Genomic DNA, 24,147 nt, shown 5'->3' on the forward strand with positions numbered 1-24,147 from the left:
ACAAGATAAACACAAGAGGGTGTTCAACAGGGAAAAACCTCTTGGTCAGGGAAAAAGTGCCCGGGCTAATCCTAGAGCGTTCACACACCACTACCTCTGACATAAATGTCTACATATGGCAAGAGGAACATAAATACCTACAATTGACTTCCAATCCTTTATCATAATCCCTATTGCCCATCCTTTTCAACGACATAATCCAAGCAACCTAAGTACCTGAAAACCATGACCATGCATCTGGCAGTCCCCTTGTGTTGGGGGGGGGAAAAGGAAACATATCAAACAAGCAAATACTAAGAATTTCACCACTGCCTCTTTTTTTTTCAAAAAAGATACTTCATTAAGTATGAACAAAACCCACGAGAGCAAGCTCAAAGCGGAAATACATCATGCAATGCACGAGAAAAAACTCCTCATAAAGAGGTGGAAAACAACCAAGGTTGAGGCTGAATTTGCCATCTCAACCCTATCATAGACTCAGAGAAGAAGGATGAACCCCTCCATTCTCTAAAGAATGCAGCCCTCTTTGCAAAAGCTGCGTGAGGGCCCATGCATGCTCGCCCAAATGGCCATCAGTGTGTGTATAGTGTTGGTCCATATATTGCCAAAGTGTGAGAAGGGTGAACCAGCGACCCATCCAATGCCTCTGTACATATAGCTCTCCAGATATGCCATGCTACCACTACCTCATTTGGGTCATGCTCATATACAAAATCCGCATTTTACGATTGCAACAATTCTTGAGCTCCCTATACTTCTCATACTGGGTGGTCTCGGTCTCTCACAAGATGTCATATTTATTCTTGAGATACTTCACTCGCTCCCAATGTAGACCAAATCCTCATCAACAGTCTTGCCATGCCGCAATAGGTGCAAACTCTGGTATGCTCAACAGTAGTGATACCCATATGGACATCTTGTGTATGGATCTACAAGGAATCTAATAAACATTCATTCCCTGAGACTAGAGGCATCCATTGGAAAAGAAATTCTTCCACTACCGACTTGCACGCAGAATAAGTAGTGAAGAAGCCAGTTCCAATGACCCAAGGCTCAAAATCCAAGATGGAACATCTCGACCATCTTTGTATGTGGCGAGCCTTACCCATGAAACACAACATGGCTGTAGTTACAATCTTTAGGAAACTCCTTAGCTTCCTCAAGCCCTGATGCAGCTCCCTGTTCATATCACAGAGGATTTCCTAAAAAGAATCAACCCCACGTTCTTCTCCTAATATCTTTCCAGGGTTTCCTATGGCTTTAAAGGCTTGCTGACTGGTATTTGCAGTTCCCTCCATTACTTGAATGCCGAGCACTGAGTAGTATAATCAATTAATAACAGACTACAACAACGTTGCACTGGTTTAGAAAGCGTTAAGTGTGAGAGGGGGAAAGGATCTGCAGAGTTTGAAGCAATCACATTCTCCAGGATCATACACCCTAATGTCTGTGATCTTTTTGGTTTCAAGCACCGAGAACCAACATGTGAGGCTGTTGCTCAATTTCAGAAATTTAGCTTTTGATCAAGTCACACTACGATGAAGGCCAGGACCAAAAGCAAAGGTGATCGGGCCAATTCTTCTTTACCTAAATTGATTCAGGCAAATGCCTGCAAAAGTAGTCCTTTAACAAGCATGATTAAAAAATACTTTGGGACATGATCTGGTTCAACGATCGTGTTCTTAGCATAGACCAGGAGGCACAACTTGGCTGAAAAGCTTAGCAGAAACTCGCACGTCTGATAACAAGTCTGAAAGGCATACAGCTAAGAGAATTAGGTTTACTCCAAAACCTAGAATCCTCACACGCAAAACATGTGTTCACTTCAATAGACTTCATTTCACACATGAGCAAGTGTAGCAAATGTCAGATAAGCAGAAGGAACACATGAGCACTACCTAAAACCATTGCCATTTGTAACAAATCCTGCTTCACTTCTTGCCACTATGGTTCAAGCAGGATGTCATATGAAACAGTCAGACTTGTATCGGCTATCAACTTATTATAGATTCACGTGAAGAACAGTGAACAACTTCCAAACACTCCCGATTGCAAGGTAAGCGAATTAATATATGTCTGGCCCTTCTTCCAGACAAATTGAGGCAAATGCAGGTCGACAAATGTCTGAGCAATTGTTGTGTGCCATCAAGAAAATTTGATCGTTCTGCCACGTACTCTCTAGCCACTGCCTCGCTCGGATCTGCCCCAATATGACTGCATCACAAAAGGCGATGCTGGCAGAATTCTTACTGTAATTTCAAAAAAAAGAGGTCAAGGCCACAATCATTAATATGAAAAGTCATTTGACAAAGCAAAAATTATATGATACAACATACCTCCCACGAGGTGGTGTTGACGTCACAAACCCAATAGATTTCCTTACGCTAAAATCTTCCCTTGGAATAGCGCTTCCTTCTGATGCAGTGTTCTTAAGTTGCTTCTTACCATCATTCCTCCTAGAGAACAATCCAGAAAAGCGAATGCCTTCAGGACGTGCAGGATAATTCATGAGATGATTCACATACCATCCAGATCTAGCATCTAGAAATAAACAGTAGACTCACATCGAAGACCAGAAACTGTACTCCTCTGAAGTAGGAGCATAAACTGTGGCTCCTACCTCCATCACCCCCTTGCGAAAGAGACATAAGGAGACTCGCAAAAGACAACTATTCTCAGTCTGTGGTACACGTTCTCTCCCTTGTGTATCCAACTGAGCATGCCAGGCTATTGTTCCTTCTTGAAAACACTGATAAAAAGTTTTCAACTTTCCTGTGGTCTGAATCTTTGCCGGAAACAGAAGCAAGCCGGTTTCATAGGACTTCTCAAGAAATGTTGCTAGACATGCTGCACTCCGAGCTACAAATTTAGCACAACCATTGGCATGCAATTCACCTCTCTCTCCTGTAGAAGATTGGGAAACAATAGACTGCAACTCAGTGATTCCAGTGTCTTTATGGCCACTTTCAGAAACAACCGCCATTCCAGACAAAGGAATCCGCCCTCTTTTCTGAGGTCTTCTAGAAAGTGCTTTGGCATGTCCCTCAGAATCAGTGATCCATAAATCCGCATAAGCAAGGCTGTCAGGGAAATCATCTGGAAATGAAGGTAATCCAGCCTGCACCATATAACAGTTATTGCCAGCAAGTTCACAGGATACAAATGCTACCTTTAAAGTCACTATGGCTAAAAAGTAGCAAAGCAAACATTGTACAAACCTTGCATAAAGGAATTGACTAGCTTTAATAAAACTATTAAGTCCTCCAATGCATAGTCACAGAAAGAAGATATTTTGTCATGCCAATTCACAATATATCACAACTCATGGACCTCCAATCCATTCACATGCAAGAGAATTACCCCAAGGAAAATACTTCACATAAGATAAGTCCCAATTTACAGCACCATGAATAGCAAGACTCACGCTTAGGAAGTACTAGACCAAGAACTCAAGCAACCAAAAAAGAATATAAATTCTCAAATCTCCTTAACCATGAGCGTTAACTTTAATCTCAAATCCAAAGGTATACATCTCTATGTTCTTGATTGAAGACGTTACTTCATGTAAGATAACATTATGAAATACAATGCTCAAATAACAATAGAAGGTAAATTGCAAGAGAAACAACCATATTAGGGTCCGTTATGCCCCTAACTAAATGGGGTTAGCTTGACTAACCATAGACCTAATCCGAGTTAAGGGAGACCTAGATGGGTTAGGTATTAACTAGATATCAAGTTGGAGATGACCTAGGGTTAGCTTGGCTAATTATAGCGAGGAGCTAAGGCTACATAGGCGGTACACCAGAGGAGTGTGTCTTGGTGGTATGGCCCACCAAGGCCTTTGAAGCTACTCTACCCAGAGAGACCCTAGATCACCTCGTTGGGGGGGGGGATTGGCTCTACGGTTGGATAGTGGGTTTGACATTGGCACCATGTATGGTGTGATTTTTTGGTTGTCTTGAATCTTACAGTGAAAATCAATAGACCCTGGAGTGGGGGACTTAACATTGGAGAGCAGTTATGATTTACCACACTGTGAAAAAGGGAAGATTCTACCAAGTAAAGCTCTTTTGTGAAAAATCAGAAAGACTTCTTCACAAAGGGACTTGAATTGCATCGCCATGCCCTTAATAACCCCACGATTCTCCACAAAAGAGCTAGCATCGTGGGCTGAAAGATTCGGTGTTGAGATGGAGCAAGCACGAGCCTTGAGCTTCTGCAAGACAAGAAAAGACATATTGTTGTCTATTGGCTTCTTTGGCATAAGCTAACTATATTGGAGCTCAGCCAAACTCTCTTGGGCAAGGCGAGCCCTAGTGGCTAACCAAGTCCTCCTATCCACGGCATGGTACATAGCCTCCTACTAGTGCTTTCACAAGGGGGGCATAGGGCAGCTTAGGCACAAGGAAAGGTCCATCGTTGATGCAAGGGTGTGGCAACGCTTATCCAGAAAACTCATCTGCTTGCACGCAAGGGAAAAGCTTTTGGCTAGCCCTCGGTGTTGAGGAGTTTGAGCACCAATCCCTTCTTTAGCATCTGAAGGTCCGAGATCAGGAGGGTCACAAGTTGGGACAACGGACGCACATTGGTTGGGCACAGTGAGACACTAGCTTGACTAGCTCCTTTTGGCACATGGTGCCTGCTCCCCCGAGATAAGAAGGCATGTGCGAGAATCCTTGTAGTAGAAGTTGAGAGATTCGAGCAAGCTCCATATGGAAGGGAGACCATGGCAGTGCAATAAGTAGCCGCAGGAAGCTATACTCTATAAAATCAGCACCATGCAGCTGGTCGCTGATTGTAGGCATCTGTAGCATGCAGCAGAAGCTTCTGTACAACCTCCTTCTGTACACCCTAAAGGGATTGCATGTGGTTGGCAAAGATGCCAAAGGGAGCTGATGGGGGCCTACGAGTGATTGTTGGCTCATTTGTCCATGGGTGACTGTTTTGGGCAGCCCTTGCCTTGCTTTAGGAGACTCCTTCTTCTCTATTGCTAGTTGCAACCTTTGCAATCATGTTAGGCTCTAAAGGTGTTCCTCATCCTTCACGCAACAAGCAGCCCCCCCCTCACAGCAACGCTACAAAACTCTATTGGACTTGCTATATATATATAGGACAACTTGGTCCTTTAGATGCAAATGACACATATTCCCACGAATGAACCATTCATTCTAGAACCTTCATTTATGAAAAGAAAGAATGTGAGGAGGTGTATCTTGATACTTGTCTCAATATATACCTAGATGAATCCAAGAACATTCCCTTACTCATCCTCTAAAAACGCAACATAGTGCAGTTTCGATCTCACGATAGTCACTCATAAGATTGAAAACCATAAACTCCATCACACATAGCAAGGACTAGCTACTGTGACATCCCCACTGACATCATCAGCGCCCAACAGTGGGTGTAGACCATAGTATAAAAGTATGCTTTCACACATACAAATCCACACACCCACACATACTTGAGCATCCATTTATACAAAGTCTTCGTACTAAGTTTTTGTCGGCACTCCGAAGGTGAAGGGCAAACTCAGCCATGACGAAGGCTAGCACTGAAGGAAAAGGCTAATCAAAAAGTAGTCCAAATCTCTTCATTCAAGCTACAACTGCTTGTGAAGTCTAAATGATTTCATTTTAGTCTCTCCCAAATGAGCATCTAAATCTAAATCTAGCTGATAGGGCAACGTACCATTTAAGATAGAAATAATTATCGCAATACCAGCAGGCCGCAACTTGGACGAAAACTTCACAAGGTGAAATTTGCATGTCCGCTAATACGGCAGAAGCATATACCTAGATGAATCCAAGAACTTGTCTCAATTTTTGGATGCGGGGGGAGCAATGGAAGGGACTGCTTCTTTGGCATACCATGCCTAGGGTGCCTGCTTCAATCCATAGAGGCCCTTTTCCAGCCTAGAAAATTTGATTTTCAAAACCTTCAACCTCAACTCTTGGAGGTACATCATAAAGGAAAGTTGTCAATATGTCAAGCTGATGAGCCTCCCAATGCCTATGGCAACGACACACCGAATGGTGACGTGGGAGCAAAGGTGTCCTCAAAGTCAATGCCATGTTGTTGTAGCCTGTGCATAGCCTTTCGCAATAAGGCGGGATTTGTAGCGGTCTATGCGCATCAGCTTTTACCTTGTAAACCAATTTTATGCCTATGGCACGCTTGCCTGTTGGCAAGTCGGACAACTCTCATGTGCCATTTGCATGAATGGAATCAAGTTCAGCTCTCATGGCATCCATACATTCCCTGCTATCAAATGCATCCTTAAGGCATAAGGCTTCTTCATTACAAGCAGTGGCAACCAATGCAACGATGCATTTGTTTCTGACCACCTCTAGTGTGGGTAGCCAAGGGTTCAGTTTGCTCACTGTACCTAAGAGTATCCAAGAGCCACCTTGGCATATTTTCAGCTGTGTAATAACAGTGCTTTCCTCTGCAACTTCTTGTTCAATAGCAAGATCATCAAGTGGCTGCAAATCAGGCTAACACCGGCATCTTGAGGAGGTTGAGAACTGTTAGAAGCATCTGTGTGTGGACCACTGCACTTACCGCTATGAATCTATGTTTGTCTGAAAGAGGGCAAGCAAGGAAACAAACACATCAGAGGCATCTAGTTGATGGGATATCTCAAGGTGTATGCCCTAGGCACACCTTGGTTTCTATGTGTGTGTGCTAGAGGCACATTAGGTGCCCATAAGCACTGTTAGGTGGTGGTAGAAGCCACATAGGATGATTGAGAGAATCTAGGAGCAGATTGAGGAGATGATTGTGGAGCTCAGAGGTCATCAGTGATGTCAGTGATCATGTAAGAGGTGCCTACTTAAGGACCTCACCTTTCTTCATTCTATAAGCGAGAATTCTCAGTTTGTGTTCACTCCATGCTTTCCTTTCAGTTCACCAACATGGTATCAGAGCCGTATGATCCTCCTTAAGCCCTAGTTAGGTGCCACATCATCATCTTCTTCCTCACCTCCATCTTCCACCTTCCCTTCCAAGGTCGATTTTGGAAGTGAGAGTTCTCTTCAAACTTGCATTCTCAGCATCTCATCTTTCAGGAGAGTCTTCCCAAGGTCAGGGCGAATCTGCAGAACGAGCTATACAAGCTATCTCGCCATTTCGAGGCGGCATTGTCTCAGGAAGCTGCGTCGACCTTCTTCCTGGTTCTCACTGTGGAGAGCAACATTGTCTAATTCCTTCCAGAGGGAGCTGGGCGACATCACGACCTTGCTGCTCATCAAGTCTGAGCTCATTTGGAGCAACATTCGGGTAGATTTCGTCAAAAAACCAGTCCACGGTTCTTCTACAATGCTAGGCGTCGTGTTTATCTTCTGCGCGATTCCTTTCTGAGGGTGAAGCTCTACATGTTTACCTTCCTCTCCAGTGCAAAACCCCTCTGAATTTCGACCTCTACATGACGAATTGGAGCAGATTTCTGAGCTGCCTCTTTGGCCATGAAAGCTTGACTATGCAAGTCTAAGTTTGACTTTGGACAGTCAAAGATTGACTGGTAGTTTGACCAAGATTTATTTTCAATTTGCTATGCTCATTTTCTAGCATCTACTTGGTCATCTTTTGCTTAGACATCTTGCATAAATGTTGCTCTGACTAATTGCCTTATGCTTTGACATTTACTTAAGTCACATAGAGAAATCCAAGTCAAAGTATTCAAGTAGTTACTCTTTCAAGGATTATTTTTTATTGCTCATATTTCACTTGTAAGGCACTAGACACTGCCCTCGGGTAAGACCTTGCCATGGAAGCTAAGACCTTTTTTGAGAAGTTGGATGGAACTAATTTCCATACTTGGCAAACAAAAGCCAAGTTTATGCTTTTGAAAAAGAAGATATGAAATGGAAAGAAGTCTACAAAAGAAAAAGCTAATTGGTTGATCAAAGCCAAAAAGGAAGCAACTACAAAGTCAGAAACTGCCAATCTACTTTCAGTTGATGTGCCTCCACAAGATGAGGCATCCTATGAAGATTATGCTTTTTGAATAAATAATGAGTGTGTGCACTAGTAGAGAAAGAAACATGAAGATAGCTGCTTATATTAGGAGTGTACAGTCACATCAAAATATGCCTACAAAACTTGAATTTTGATAAGCAACTTAAAAAAAGGTTGAGAAATATGTGGTCTTTATTTGCAAAAAATCATTTACTCATCATTTACCTCAGTGAAAATCCAATGATGTTCCCGCAAACCAATTACATGACCTCCTCCAAACACAAGCGGCACCCAAAATGCTGAAACCCAGCTCAAAGGTAAGATAATAGACCACCTGCCCATTGAATCTTATTTGAGTACTTCTTTAACCAAGGGAGGAACAGAAGAAAACAGTATGAAGGCAAGAGAAAGTTGCAGCATCAGCCTTGCTTATGTTTGATTCACTAGATCAAATATCAATCATTCAAAAGAAGGGTCAAAGTTTTAGTTTTACTAATAGCTTTTTTTCAATACAAAGGTTTGCCTAACAACAAGAGAAAAAAATAAGCAAGCAAAAGCTCACCCACAAGCTGATGGATTTTGACTGTCATGTTTTAGAAGCATTACAGGACAAATATAATTTCCAGAAAGACCTTTTCTTTTTCCTGACATCTTGCCGTTGTTGACACCATCTTTCAGAAATCCATAAGAGGTCAATCGATTTCTATGCCGCATCTCGCTAAGACACTTGTCACTTATGGGTGGCCTGAGTTGACCACCTGAAGAATCAAGATGTTGTGCCCATAAAGGATTGATCCCTTGAAACTTAAAAGCAGATTCCTTTGATTCATCTACCATAATTACCCGTGCGTCTACTCCATGTCCAATTTGGATATCCCCATCTTCATTATCTGGTTCATGTGCTTTACTGCTTTTCATTTCCTGACTGTTGAGCAGCTTATGACCTCGGGTTTCAGAATCGAATTGATGACAAGAAGGTGATAGCAAGCATCGTTCATTCGGCTTCTGCCGAGGATCAAAAACCTCTATGTTTATGATAGATTTCCCTGGAAGTTCATTTGGCTGAACCAGTTGAGGGAGTTCCCATAGCTTATCGCACTTACCTTGTTGATTCCTGAGAAAGGGGGACAGGCATGGCACCCAAACTCAGAAAATATTCCATGAACAAACACTACACCCAAAAAGGGAGTGAAAAGAAGGAAAATAGACTTAAAAGACAGTTGCGTGATACAGGCACGGCACCCACACTCAAGAGGATATTCCACGAACATGATCTAAGAAAAACACCACACCCAAAAAGGGCATGGAAAGAAGGAAAATAAACTATAAAAAGACAATTGCATGATAGAAAGACATAAACCCTAGAACTACCTGCAGATCGGAAAAAGTACTTTTGTTAACACTTCAAAAGACTTTGTTCCTAGAACGTCTATACGCCCCAAATCTCCTCTTCTTGAGAAACAACGAACTGAGACATCACCAGACTCTTCACTCTGAAAAATTACTGACTTGTAAGAAGGAAAACTGAGATATAGACTGAGCTCTTTCACAACAAAACCACCACAAAATGTACATAAAAGATTATGTCCAATATCATAGTCTTCATACCAGTTTGCAACAAACTGCTTGTAAGGCTTGAAGTGCCTCATCAAAGGCTGCAGCATGAACCCACAACCAAAGGCTTTTTTCTATAGACCCTTCACTTGGTCCTGCTTCACAAGCTAACGTACCAGGATCTGGTAGAACGGGCCTCCATGCTAAAAGAACTGGGGCAATGACCTTGTAGGAAGCTTCCCCAATGTGATGCAACTGTTAAATCAGTAACTGAGTTTATGTGTGCGAAAATTTATGGTGAACAAAATACAGTATAGTGCATAGATGCAGGTGTACTGTGAATGAACAGGAGGAGAACCCACAACAGCTGTGCCAAAGCATGCTCCAGAAAGCACCAATTGTTCTGCTTCACAAAGAGGGTCGGTAGAAGGTGATTCGAGCATGAGTTGCATGACCATTGAGATCTCCTCCTGCAATAAAGATGATCTTTACTTATTATTCTTGTTTTAACCGAGTATCAACAACTGAAAATGCTATCAACACCAAAAAATCAGTCTATATATCTGTGAGGCCAGCAGACACTAGTACATTTCCATCGTGTTAAACTGTCACTCACATGGACACAGCACAGGAGGTTTCAAGAGGGGAAGAAGACAGTAAAAAGATCATATCCAGTCAGATATGGTATGCACCTCAAGTGCATCCCGCAAGCCAATAACTTGTAAAGGAATACCCGTCCCCATAAAAGCTCCCAACCAAGTAGACTCTATGATAGGCATGTCATCTGTATCTATCCACTCTGCTGGTATGGCTGCATCTATCTACTGCATCCTGACTGTACTCCCTCTGAGGTGGCCAACTGATAAGAGTCTTTGATCCTCTACAAGCTTCCTGAAAGCCTTCCAAGCACCTATTGTGGAAGCAGGTCCCCTCTCCCATCTAGACCACTGCATATAATGTGACACTCCTAGTGATCTGCCATGCTCATCCAACAAATAGTCATTCCACATGACTGGCTGCCGGTCTATTTCTTCGCGAGAGCAGGGTGGAGCTCTCCGAAGAGTGCCTCTAGAGCTGCCCCAAGCTTTTAGGAATGGCAGCCATGAGAGGGGAAGAGGGAGATCTAAGATGGGCTGAAGTAAAAATCCATCTCGAGCTGTCCATCCAATCTCCCCCGTGAGAAGGTGCACAAGACTAAATGTTGTGCAAGAAAAAATCTTCAGATGATCTTCTTTTGGAGATTGCCTTCCAACCTATTAGGATTGCAAGTTACATGGAGTGGGGCAAGGACTCTCAGTGGTATCTTAATCCTGACCCTGTTCTCCTGGCACTTGGGTCTTGAAGACTATGGTTATATGGTGGTTCCCCCATTAGGTTCTTGCAGTGGGACCTAGGGGAGTGGGAGTGGATTGATGAAGGGCACCGAGAGAAGAGCATCCCCTTCTTTTGTTACACAGTCAGAAATGACTGGAGATTTCAGCTTAGCAGTAGAGGTGGGAGGCCCTCCAGAGCTCCTCATTGGGATAGTTTTCAGATTTCTACAGAGACGCAGAAAAACTTTTGGAGGACGCTCTAGAAATCCCTCAGGAATAGAAAGATCACTCTCTTCTTTTGGATTTCTATGCATGGAGGGATTGCAGTGAACCTGTCAAGATCACGATTCACAGTTCAAGGCTGACCCTGCTTGTCCTCGATACCACGCAGCAGTTGAGTCAATTCAGCATTGCCTCTGGGACTGCAAATAGACGAGGATGATTTGGAAGGGTGTTGCTAGGATTTTTAGCATATTTCATAGAGCACCCTTCTTCATGACTTGGGGATCAGTGGCATGGTTATCTCTTATTGGGCCTCAGGTGTTTTTCGAGGGACATGACTCAGACTCAGCCTTCATTATACGACGACACTCTGTGGAATCTTGTTCTCTCCAGGATGTTCCCTTCATCCCTTTCAGAGCTGCTCATGCCTCGGTGGACACATCATGGAAGATTCTTGCTAGCATTGCAACTTGGCATATTTGGAGGGCCAAATGTATAGAGGCGATGGAGTGTTCCCACGTTCACCCCTCCCAATCTATGGCTAGTATATGGATTGATACTATACACACATTGGTGGCCATCTGGGAGAACATGCAAGGATCCTCTAGAGCAGCTACTGCCCGAAGAGGTGCTTTTTTCAGAGTTTGGAGAGAATCTCCTTTCTTCTCTGAGTCTCCTTCAAGGTTGAGGTGGCACTTTCAGCCTCCACCTTGGGATTTCGTTAGCTCGTTTTGAGCTGGTTTTTTTCTCTCATGCATGGCATGATGTACTCCCGCATTTGAGCTTGCTCTTGCAATTTTCATTCATACTTAATGAAGTAATCTTTTTGGGGTAGAAAAGGATATGGTATGCACATCTCACGCCTATAAGACTGAAAAAAAAAGGGAATATCTGATATAGAGCCAGTTAGGTCCCCAAAAAGAAAGTAGTATACCATGTGAGAGTTGTTTAAAAAAGGAGACTGAAAATTTGTCATTTATACAACCCATAACTTCAGTCGTGAAGATTCAGCCTGTGCATGGAACTGTGATGTGCATCATTTTTTTGTAGGATTATCTGTTTCCATTCTAGTACACATTTGATTCAATAGCATAGTAATTTTTAGGGCCCATTTTGTGGGCACTAATGGAAGGGAGGAAAGAATCCCGATAAAAGAAGCACTCTAGTATAGGCATTTGTGCCTTGGAGATTGGGTCTTGAAACAACCCCAGTGGGCATGTAGCCCAAAAGGGGAACTCAGCCCCCTCCAATAGGCTTTTTGAGGCAGTGGGGACTACTTCCGCTCCATTAAAGGAAGTGGTAGTACGATATTCCAGCTGGCAGAATGGAGACAGTACAATTGCTGCAGTACTACAATCATCAGCTGAGAGCATAAAAGGGGCGTGCAACAATTCTGCAGCTGCAGCCCGCTGAGATGTGGGTAGCAAGCATCGGGTGATGAAGCGCAACGCTTCAGCGTCCTTCACTTTGCATAGGGACTGACACTGCACTCCACAAGTGGCCTTCTTGTAGATTGCAGCTACGTTGTTACATTTTGTATAGGGATAGTCTCCAGTGATCAATTCCAGCATGCACATTCCAAAGGAGTACACATCCACCAGCTCGTCATAATTCTCTTGGAACATCTCGGATGCCATAAACTCGAGGGTGCATTGCATGGAGGTGATGGGTGTCGCCAAGAGGTGCAGCCAATCCGAAGTCGCCAATTTTGAGTGTAGGATCGACGTTGCATTTGACAAAGATGTTGTCGCACTTTAAATCTTTATGTACAATGGGAGGAGTCTAGGAATGCAGGTGAGCCAATGCCATCAAGATTTGGTGGCCCCAACTCTTGACTGCGTTTCTGCTTACATGCCCATGTATGGTGCTGCGATAGCTGAGCAGGCTCGTAGAGCAGAGCTGCATGATAAAACGGATTTGGCCAATCTTGGGGTCGACCAATCATGGTAGAAAAGAAAGAAAGAAAGAAAGTCTATTAACGTCCACTGGAGACCAAAAGGTCTATGGGATAGCAAGAAACCCTCTAGTACATCTGCTTTAGGGAGGGCACATGGCAGCTCCCAAGGAGTGCAAAAAGAAACCCACATTATTTTAGAGTACCTACATAATAGTTTGAAAGAGTAAACAGCCATACATTAGTTTAAGACTGAGAGTCTTTTGGTTTTGATTTAAACTCTCTGATTAGGGCTACACCTTCACGGTAAACTGCCCATTTTCCATCCTTTCTGGCAGCCTTAACTTTAGCTAATTCAGTTGCCTTATTCTCGAGTTGAGCCTGTGTAAGCTCCTTTGCTATCCATACTTTGGTACCCTTCAGCTTGTAAGATTGTCGAAGAAGCTTGATCCGCATATCTTTTGACTTCAGTGTAAGGATTGCATGCCCTTTATAGTGCATAATAGAAGTTGGCCCGGAGTCGTCATCATCCTACTCATCATCATCCACCCATTCAATGTTGGGCAAGCTTGCTTTGATCTTTGTCAATATTTCACTATATGTGTCCTCCTCTTTGTACCAATCTTCTGGGAGTCCCCCTATTCTAATCTTCAGCGCATTATCACTTCTAGCTTCGTGTTCTTTGATCTCTACTTGAATATCAGACTTACTTGCTTTGGTGTCCACTTCCACAATCACTTCCTTCTTAGTAGTTTGTACTTCAATGTGAACAAGATCTATGACTGTAGAGACTAGCTACAGGGTAGACGGGGAATCCTTACAAGATTTTACAGCCTCATCAATTACTGCCTGCTTACCAGACCCTTCTAGAACGTGAAGTCAAGCCTTTACTTCTGCCAATTCCAATCGTAGCTCTCTCACTGCCTGCAACAGATAAAAAATCTGATCCTGTTGCCCAAGGATGGGTCATTTTGCACCTTCGTGTTCATAATTCCATGCATAAGGAGAGGGTGTCATGGCTGCAACTGTGGAGTACCGAGTTCTGATGGAGGTTGAAGGAGTTGAGGGGGACTTGGAGAAGAGGGTAGGCCAGTCCATAATTGGTTGTTTGTTGAACCCCCTAGTTGAACCTAACCCCCGGGTTGGATTGGGGGTTTAGCCCAACTCGGGGTTAGGGTTAATGCGTTTGTTGCTGACGGGCTGCTAACGAGCAACGGGGTTGTACGAGCAGAGAAGTATGGATAGAGTGGTACGGACGGGGCTGTACGGGCGGGAGAGGTACGGACGCGAGAGAGAGAGAGAGAGAGAGAGGCTAAACGGGTGAGTGGGGGCTGAGGTGGAGAGACTAAGCGGAGCGGAGGCGGAGTGAGTGAGGGGTGGCGAGGCTGAGTGGAGGGGCTAGCCAGGGGACTGAGCGGAGAGGCTGAGCTTGAGAATTCCATCGTGATTAATAGTCTTAATTAGGAGCAGTTCCTACGTGACCTACTCATCACAAGCCGAATCGATGGGCATGACTTCATTCCAAGCCACCTCCTTGCAATCAAGGCGATCGTAGGCACGGTAGCAAAGGATGATCAGCCCCTATGCACTATAGACAAAGGCCAACAAGGTGGCACATATATGGCCATGGATGGGGATAAGTATGAACCTAGCAAATGGACCAAACAGAGACTGGAAGGAGCCTTATAAAAGCTGGATCCTGGTCAACCAAAAGACAGCAATCTGTGGAATCGGCAGCCCTCTAACTGATCAACTGTCTACAGACTTGGAAGTCTGTGAAACTGGTCTGTTACAAAACTGGTGGATCAGCATAAGGAGGGGGACAGACAAAGGTGCTCCCTCCCCTATATAAAGGGGACATTAGGTGTAGGAAAGGGGTAGGGGGCAGATTCGAGAAAGGGGGAAAGGAGAGCGAAAATGAGGGTAAGAAGGGGTAGGAGAGAGAGGAAGAGGTGGGAAGTAGAAAGAAAGAAAGAAAGTTTATTAAAGTCTTCGGAAGACCGATGGGTCTATGAGACTGTGAAAATCTTGGTACAAACGAGCTGTGAGAGTGGAGCTACTAAACGAGCATCCACACCAATGCAAAATGATAGTACTAAGTACAACATAGTCATGCCAGTGGTCAACTGCATATCAATCTCATCATCATCATCATCATCAAGACATCAAGGTGGATGAGGCAATGGAGGCATGAAATTGGCGATAGAGTGTTGTCGATTGCTCACGAGTGCGGCCTTGTGATGTTTCCCGGTCATAGCTCTGCGCCTAACAAGGGCTAAAGTAACCCTTGTCGGCTGGCTCGACTCTAAATAGAGAGGGGATATCCCCAAGTGTAATCTATGCGTCAACCCTATGTCTGAGCTGTCAAGTCACTTGCTTTGGGTCACGATCATGTCGAGGCCTCGTATCGTGCGGGTCCATGTGATCTGGCTGGAAAAACTCCGTGATAGAGCTCTGAGAGAAATCTGCCCAAGAAGAAGTCATGTTCTTGTCTCCGTGATCAAAGTAGCCTCTCGCGATGCCTGACTCCCTCATGAATGAAAGCCACTAAGCATCTCTGGTCTAGATGGGAGAGGAATTGGGACAAAACCCCAGAGCTATCTCTGAAGAGGCTGTAGAAACGCCCTCAGATCTCATAGTAAACACGACACCTAAAGATGAAGTGCTCCTCCGTCTCAACCTCCTGTATGTCACATAATGTGCATATGTGCCTCTCCCTGGGTAGGCCCTCTACTCTGCCACTTTCAGTACGAAGTCTATGTAAAGAGACCCCAAACTGCCCAATACAAATAATGGTCCAGGTACATGGGAACCCCAAACAAACAGCTTCATTAAAGAGCTTTGCTAAGATCAGGGCTAGGAGGTTAATCCCATATGCACAACCCCTGATGATCCTTCGCTCGGCCCTTATGAAGTCTCATTACGGCATCCTTCACTCCTCCCCTAGTGAAGAGTGTGCAAGATGTGGGGCGTGGCATATGTGAGAGGTCAGGAAGTGGCTGATTTGGGATATCATATAGCGTGTGTGCATAGTTATACCAGACCTGAGTGTCAGTGAGTGGTGAGGGGGACCGTCCCTCTGTTTGAAATGTCACTGCCCCACCTGTGAGCCCCAATTGGAGGGGACAAGGGGGCAGGAGACTGTAGGGGGAAAAGGGCTGAGGTTACCTAGCTGCATGGAGGACTGCGCCAGCAAGCCTACATGGAAGATTGCGCCAGCGTTGTACGGGGGCACAAGGAGCAGTACCAGGACCAGCCAGCAGCAGCAAAAGGCCCACAGAGGGGGCCTATTTATAGGCCAGACCAGCCAGGTCTGGTCGGCCCAGATTCAGCCCCAAAAGGGGCCCTCACCAGGTCGGTTCAGTTGGCTGCAACAGACTGGCCTGGTCGGCCAGTTTCAGGGCACCAGGCCTTATAAAAGGGGCTCCATTCTTCATCACCGGCACTAACCTGCCTTGCACCGGGCAAGCCTGCAGGGAGAGGAGAATACTCAGTTCATAGTGACAGCAGCCTTGCTGTCCTTTGTGCTCGTCCTTGAGCTTTTGTCTGCCACTATTGTGGAAGAATATATCTGAGTTTTTGTCCTATCTCTCTCTCCGTCTCTTTGAGTGTTGTTTGAGGTAGATCAGGAGTGTGAGGTGTAAGTGATTCTACCCTCTATTTCCAACATGGTATCAAAGCAAGGTTTACAGCTGTGGAACGGAGTACCTCAGCAAGTAGGTGACTCCAATCGACACTCAGGTTTGATGCGTGGTCAAGTTCTCTATTGCAAATTCAGTTTTCAGTTTGTTGTTCATTATTACAGCAAGGATGGAGGACAAGGATTCTACTATTGCCTCTTCAGCCCCTTCTCTTCCTTCCTCCTCCTCCAGATTTCTCTCATTCACCATCCCGAACTTCGAAGAGTCAGGGAAGCTAGACGGGTCGAACTACCCAATCTGGAAGGTGAAAATCTAGAGCCATTTAGTGGCTCAAAAGTTGTGGAAGTTGACAATAGGGGTCGAGGCAAAGCCGGAAGATATGCTGGACAGCAAGGGGAAGATTCTCATTCCAGTAGATGGAGAGGAGCTTGAGAATTGGGAAGAAAGAGATGCACAATCCCTAGCATTAATCATCGGGACCACGGCAGACTCTATTCTTCCGCACATCCAAATGGCCAAGATGTCTGTAGAGGCGTGGGCTATTCTAAAGGATCTGTATGAAACAGACAACACATCTCCCATTCTGCTTCTTCAACATCAACTGTACAATCTGCACATGAATGAGGCGGACAATGTTCATGACCATCTGACAAAAGTCAAGGTGGTAAGGGACCAGCTCGCGGCAGTTGGTTAGAAGGTAGACTCAAGTCATCTAGCATTGCTGACATTACACAAGCTACCTCGCAGTTTCAAGAGTGTCTCCAAAATCCTATCTGCAATAGAGCCTACTACCCATGTGCATATGTGTAACCACTGATATTTCTCTCTAATACCGACTCATAAATCTTGGCCAAAGTGTGGCCAATCCAGTGTCACCAAAAAACGCATTTCGCACATCCAAAACGTGTAGAAACATTTCTGCCCTTAGAAACGTGCCACCCTGCAGTGCCAATGTCATGTACAAGGAAAAGATCAATCACCAAAAGGAGATAAGTTCAGGGCACTGCGAAATGCCTCAAACTTTTCACGTGGAAGTGCTCTAGTGAAAATGTCTGCAACATTGTCATGTGTTGACACATAGATCATGCTGATCTCTCTTGCATGCAACTTCTCTCTGACGTAATGATAGTGAACCTCAATGTGCTTCGTGCGAGCATGAAACACAGGATTCTTTGCCACTGCAATAGCACTATGACTATCAGTGAGAATTGGAGAAGGACCCTCCAATGAAAGATGAAGATCATCAAATAAATGACGCAGCCAAACACATTCAACTGTCGCTGTGAAAGCTGCCCTGTACTCAGCTTCACATGAAGAGGTAGCCACTGTAGATTGTTTCTTGCTCAACCAAGAAATATAAGCTTTCCCCAGAAAGAAACAATTGCCACTTGTGAACTGCTTAGTGTCATAATCTCCAGCCCAATCTGAGTCACTGTAGGCATGCATCTGCAAGTCACCCCCCCTGGGAAACATCAAGCCAAAAGACTTGGTACCTTGCAAATAACGGAAGATGCGTTTTACAGCCTGCCAATGCATAGTCTTTGGGCTGTGCATATATCTGCTCACCTGAGAAACTGCAAACTAAATGTCAGGTCGTGTATTGCAGAGATAAATGAGGCATCCAACAGCCTGACTGTAGAGTGTGACATCAAATGATTCACCTGTTTCATGCATTGTAAGCTTCAGCCCCGGCTCCATGGGAGTAGCTATGGGCTTACAATCCTGCATGTTGAATCTGTCCAAGAGTTTTTGCACACACTTGGATTGAGACATAACGATGCCACTTTGCTCTTGAGTGAACTCAATCCCCAAATAAAAGTGTAGCAGCCCCAAATCTGACATGTCAAAAGTGGTCTGCAATTCAGCTTTAAAATCTGCAATATTATCTTCATTTGACCCTGTGAGCAGTAAGTCATCTACATAAAGAATGATGACTAAAATATCCCCCCCATCCTTCTTGATGTAGAGGGTGCTTTCAGTGGGACTGTTATGCAGCCCCTTGCTGGTCAGAAAGGCATGAATCTTTGCATACCATGCACGTGGGGCCTGTTTCAGCCCATACAAAGCTTTATTCAGCTTGCATACCTAAAGTGCATTTCTTGAGATTTCAAAGCCTGGAGGTTGTTTGACATTAACCTCTTCCAACAAGTCTCCATTAAGGAAGGCTGTTTTTATGTCCAACTGATGAACATTCCACTGAAAATTTGCAGCCATTGCTATGACTGACCGGATGGTTGTCATTCTGGATGTAGGAGCAAAAGTCTCCTCATAGTCTATGCCCTTTTTCTGAGCATATCCTTTTGCGACCAGCCTTGCCTTGTACCTGTCAATGGTGCCATCGGGCTTTCTTTTAACTTTGAAAACCCACCGTGTACCTATGGCATGTTTACCTGGTGGCAAATCGACAACTTCCCATGTCTGATTTTTCTCAATGGACTGCAACTCATCGTGCATGGCATTCATCCAATGCACATTATCCTGTGCCTCTTCAAATGTCTCAGGTTCCTCCTCATCAAGAAGAGTACCTGCATAAGCTGATTCAACTGAAAGAGCACCTCCCCCATGCCTTACTGCACTCCGAGTTCTGCCAGGTAATGGAGCATCAATTTTACTCTCCCTGAGAGTCTGTAAAAAACCTGCCAAAAGCGCCTCAAAGCACCACAGAAAGGCAGTGTGAACTGAAACCTGTCAAATTGCTCTCCCAACATAAAAGCCCCAATTTGTGGCTTGAAATTGCAACCAAAAAGGGGCAAATTTACTAAAAGCCCCAAATCTGCAATTTCTGAACAAAAGCCCCAAATTTGGAGTTGAAATTGAGCCAAATTCACCCAAATAGATAATCTCCTGCAAAAGCCCCAAATTTCTTCAACACTTGCAGATTTACTGCAATGTTTGCCCAAATCCAACTGTGCTCCCACAAAACTGAGCCAAACAATGGCTATATGCAAAGAATGCGCCTGCAAATGAACCTTGCAAGTAGAACCCCGCTCAAAAGTCCTGCAAAACTGTAAATTCCCAAGCCCACCTTCAAAATGTACGGACTAACAGTACGGAACTGTCCGTCCTGTGCAATTGTACGGAGCTGTGCAACTCAGCCTGTACGATCAGAATCCGTACACCTGTACGACTGTATGGGGAGCTAACATAGAAGCTGTACAGCGGTTTGTACGTACAGTACGGGATCTGTACAGTGCTGTCGACGAGCTGGTACGGGTATGGAACTGTACGGCGAAGATACCACCAAACGGCGCCTATGTACGGAACAGAGCTGCAGGCTGTACAACAACGAGCTGTACAGCCGTATGGTGAAGCAGGCGGTGCTGATCGGAATCAAGGAGCTGGTACAAGCGTCGCGTATAGTACGGAACAATACTGTGCAAATGTACGGGATAGTACGGCTGATGCAGGCTGATAGTACAGATCTGTACGGGGCTGTTCGTGCGAAATTCATACACATGTACGGACAACGAGCATAGGAGCTGTAACGGCGCACGTGTGAGCTGAGCGCAGCTGTACAGAATCAAAGCTTGCAGGTGATTGTACGATGTATGACCAGTACAGCACCTCGAAGCTTGAGCTGGAGCTGCGTGACGTCGAGAGCTTGGGAGCTGAAGATGGGAGCTAGTCCAGGGGCAGGAAGAGCTCGTCCAAGAGCTTAGTCTGCTCTGATACCAAATGTGAGAATGGGAGAGAGAGAGAGCAAATGAGAGAACAAGAGCAGGAGCGTAAGAGCTGAAAGCTTAGTTGCAAATAGATGAGTGTGATACAACTGAACAAAGTGATGGGTTTTGTCTAAGTGACAAAACCTTATCACTTCACTAACCATAGTTAGTGAACTAACTGTGGTTAAGGGGAAAAACCTCTAAGTGAGGGAAAAGTGCCCCTAACCTACTTATTACATTACATTGGTCACTGCTAAATTATAGCAATCATTCTAACATCCCTACATGGAGAACTCCGTGTCATCATCTATCGTCTCATATGAGCTGTGTCCCTCTGTAGTGACCTCATGCGTATAGGGTGATGTGTCTGGTGACAAATAGCACACCGCAATGAAGATCGGTCATGCATCTAGTAGCCGGACCCAAATCCACGTGTTGTGCATGCTTCTCTCTCCATAACAGATATATGAGTGGTCTCGGGTGTGATCTGAAAAGGACAGGTACCCCTCCAGAGCCTCATATCCCACTGTCTTTCCTCGTCTCCCTCCTATGGGCTGGCTCCCAAGTGTATCCTGAGCCCTCTCTGGGCTCTCATGTGTGTCTCTAAGAAACCTCCCAGTACCCAAGGACTGAGTGATTACCAAACACCAGTACCTAAAGAACAAACGAGTATCACATGCACTAAGGATTGCAGTTTGACAGTAGCAGGATTCGTCCCACCTGTTGAGGATTGAGACAGGGAGAGCTGTAGGCACACCTAGAGAGCAGCAAATCTGCAAGCTATGTACACTGGAGGTGGAGACAGAGGAGCACTTTCTAGGTACCGAGGCACCAAGACCATAGTCACCTACACCTTTTGCTTCTCTCAGGATTTTTGGGATTTCAGATTTTTGGATTTTGGGGTTCTATATGAGATAGTATTTTCGAGTGCACCTTCAGAAGACAAATCTCCCTCCCTCGCTGCCCCCCCCCCCTCTCTCTCTCTCTCTCTCTCTCTCTCTCTCTCTCTCTCATACCTTTTTGGTAAGGTTACGATTTTCTAAACAAGGTCAAAAGGGGGAAACTATCCAAACAACCATTCAGTCTAATCACATTTAACAACAAACTTTAGCTCCACGATGAAAGAATATGGCTGCCAAAAGCACATAAATTTGAGTAAATTCTTAAATCCATGCATTATTAAGTCCAAAGCTGGCCTGGCCACTAGCCAAAAACACTGCAATGGTATGAGATCGGCCGGTTAGGGACTACAATACCTCTGGCAATGTTTAGGTAAGCCATCTAACTACCCTAGGGCTGGCTATATGAGAAGATAAGTCTGTCTTAAAAGTAATGCATAATATTATGCCCATGCATTATTAAGTCCAAAGCTGGGATGGCCACTAGCCAAAAACACTGCAATGGTCATGAGAAATCGGCAACCCCTTCCAATTTTCCGCTTTGAGAAAGCCGGACTGGCCACTGGTTAAAAGGGATGCAATAGGTGGAGATCGCAAAGGCTGGTTAGGGACTACAATACCTCTGGCAAGTAGGCCATCTAACTACCCTAGGGCTGGCTATATGAGAAGATAAGTCTTAAGAGTAACGCTTACAAGCACCCTTGCACGTCACTCATGGGATTAAGGCTAGGTGGTGAATGAGACACCCCTCCTCCCTATGTAATATCATTGGCATGAACACAAGGTTTTGATTCAAGGAGAGAACCCATGGGGAACGTAACTTTATTAAACGCTCTGAAATCCTTTTACAGCACTGTTAGACAGTTTGGGTACTACTTTGTCAATGTTCCTCCTCCAAAGTGAATCAATTCTGCCCCTCAACTACTGAGCCACTATCTTCCACGAAACCCTCCCATCATACTCATGGTTTCCCTTTTAACAGCTTATTTTCCCTATCTAATTCCATTCATAGAGTTTGTTTATATATCCTTCAATTTCGTCCCATGCATGTGATCTCTTCCGAAGATCTTTTCAAAAGGTCATCAAATCCTTGTACAGTTGTTCCTAATTTCTACTTATCTCTCCTTTATTCCTCCTTGTCATCTGCTACATTTCGTCTCCTTCTAAAGCTTGAGCAAGTTTCCATCCTACATTGCCAGCTCTCCTTGATCCTTCAACATACCCCTGTATTATCGTTGTACGCTGTTTCATCTACAGTTTCTTTTGTCAAAACTGTTATGTGCATGCAATAAGAGATAATTTCAATCTTCTCTTTCCATATGAGAACTTAAAACGATTAATAAGGTAATCCCCTCATTAGTTCCTTGTCTGACTAAAAATGCAGTCTTACATCATTGCATATATTGTAATCCTGAAATTCACAAGATATAAGCGATGCCTTCAGATCACCATTACTTTCTTATTGTCATCGAAGAACATTGCCTTTCCCTTGTTCTGGCTTCAAATCTTTGTTCTTATCCATTTGTCAACCCATGTAAGATTTCTGCCTTCCATTATGATATGAACTTGCTTTGAACGTGTACGACGTGTGTTACAATCCCCAGTGCTTTCCTTGCAAATTCTTTGAATATATTTTCAAGACCATGAATGGTTCAACCATATCTCACATTATAGGGGAGAAAGCAAGAGCAGGGAGGGAAGAGAGACTGCAACTTTAACAAACTAGGGCTTAAGAAACCCAATGGAATCAAACAGCCACAAAACTTATGGTACATCGACCTCTTCTACATGTGTAGGTGGTTTTCGAACCCCTTTCTCCCAACACAAAAACACGCACAACGTTGCACTATTTGTCAACAATTGATTCGAATGGGTTACCTGGCAGCCCTGAAGCTGAATTGCATTATAAAAGCTTGCGTCTTGAAGTAAAGCTGCATCTTTTGACCACCTCAGCACGGCCCTAGAGCCATGACCTCTACGACATCCAGAGAAAAAATAATACCGTAAAGTTAAGTTAGTGACCTTAAAAACATTAGTTGAGCTACTATAGGGTTAACTTTAACAAGGCAATTCCATTTTATGTTATAGAGCAAGCGGTGTGAACTGAAAGTTTTGAAGCTCATTTCATGCCAAAGGTTTAACTTTTAAGTGCACGCAAAGGGATTTTGACTTGATTTTCACCTTAAGAATTTAGTGTCCATTTTTTAGATGTGTTCTTCTTAACAATCTTGAAAGTACGTGTTTGCCCAGCCCCAATGAATGCGCAGTTCCGTTAACAGGCCTTAACATGCCCAAACTGATGCTAACGTAATGTAAAACTGAATGAAATCAAACCTTCCAGGCCGACCAAGAGGAAGGTAATAGCCCCAACGTTTAGTCATGGAGAAACGTTTCGCATGCCAGACATGGGTCGCTAGCCTCCTTGTACCGTCGCTCGACATCAGGCAGCTCCCGGCCTTGAACTCTAGTTTCCTTCGGAGCCGACGACAGAGTCGCTTCTTAGGGGAACCCATGGGAGCATTGGAGCTTGTTGCCGCAGCAGAAGTGGCGACGTGAGGTGTCTGTGGGTCAAGCTTACGCTGCTTTGGAGGCAACGACACAGGGGAGGCGGTAGGCTTGCGCTTTTTGCCACGATTATAAAGCCCAGGGAGGCGACGGCGGCGAGAATAGCTGGAGGTGCGTCTGCGAAGGTGGCGAGGCAGAGCGGCAGTGATGGTGTGGTCGAGAGGTTGAGTTGGAGCTTGAGGTTGGGACTGAGATGGAGGCTGATTCTGAGGATGAGCTCGACGAAGTTTGAGGGCGCCATGGAGTGAGAGAAGCTCTGAGGAACGAGCCCTTGCGAATTGCTGCACGTCCAGAGTGCGTGGGGGTGCCTCCAACGCCATAGCCACCTTCTTCTTCATTCTTACTAGCTCTTGAATGGAGAGATTCCTACTCCTTGCAAAGCTTACTTAACTTTCCATATAACCTTGGTGAGAACTTACCTGAGTGAAGAGACCT

At 44.6% G+C, this 24,147-nt stretch overlaps 1 protein-coding gene across 3 annotated transcripts; it reads right to left on the reverse strand.

Moving 5' to 3' along the window:
• Positions 1 to 1,550: 1,550 nt before the first annotated feature.
• Positions 1,551 to 24,066, reverse strand: POP1 (ribonuclease Ps). Of its 3 annotated transcripts, XR_015542920.1 has the most exons (11): positions 23,482 to 24,066; positions 23,026 to 23,122; positions 9,879 to 9,986; positions 9,571 to 9,771; positions 9,334 to 9,455; positions 8,525 to 9,076; positions 8,188 to 8,296; positions 2,565 to 3,118; positions 2,337 to 2,456; positions 1,899 to 2,249; positions 1,552 to 1,750 (listed from the first exon to the last, which is right to left on the reverse strand). XR_015542920.1 is itself a non-coding variant. In XM_087391781.1 (10 exons), the coding sequence occupies exons 1-10, from the start codon at positions 24,048 to 24,050 to the stop codon at positions 2,066 to 2,068; spliced, it is 2,616 nt and encodes an 871-aa protein (XP_087247907.1). In that variant the 5' UTR covers positions 24,051 to 24,066; the 3' UTR covers positions 1,551 to 2,065. The 3 variants fall into 3 exon arrangements, 2 of the variants coding, with proteins under 2 accessions (XP_087247907.1, XP_087247908.1); XM_087391781.1 differs by having other exon boundaries at positions 1,551 to 2,249; XM_087391782.1 differs by lacking the exons at positions 1,552 to 1,750; positions 1,899 to 2,249 and having other exon boundaries at positions 2,338 to 2,456; positions 2,621 to 3,118.
• Positions 24,067 to 24,147: the final 81 nt, after the last annotated feature.

The sequence above is a fragment of the Dipteris shenzhenensis genome, chromosome 20, assembly GCF_047967505.1.
Source record: "Dipteris shenzhenensis isolate YYH24624 ecotype China chromosome 20, Dip_SZ_1.0, whole genome shotgun sequence".
NCBI lineage: Eukaryota > Viridiplantae > Streptophyta > Polypodiopsida > Gleicheniales > Dipteridaceae > Dipteris > Dipteris shenzhenensis.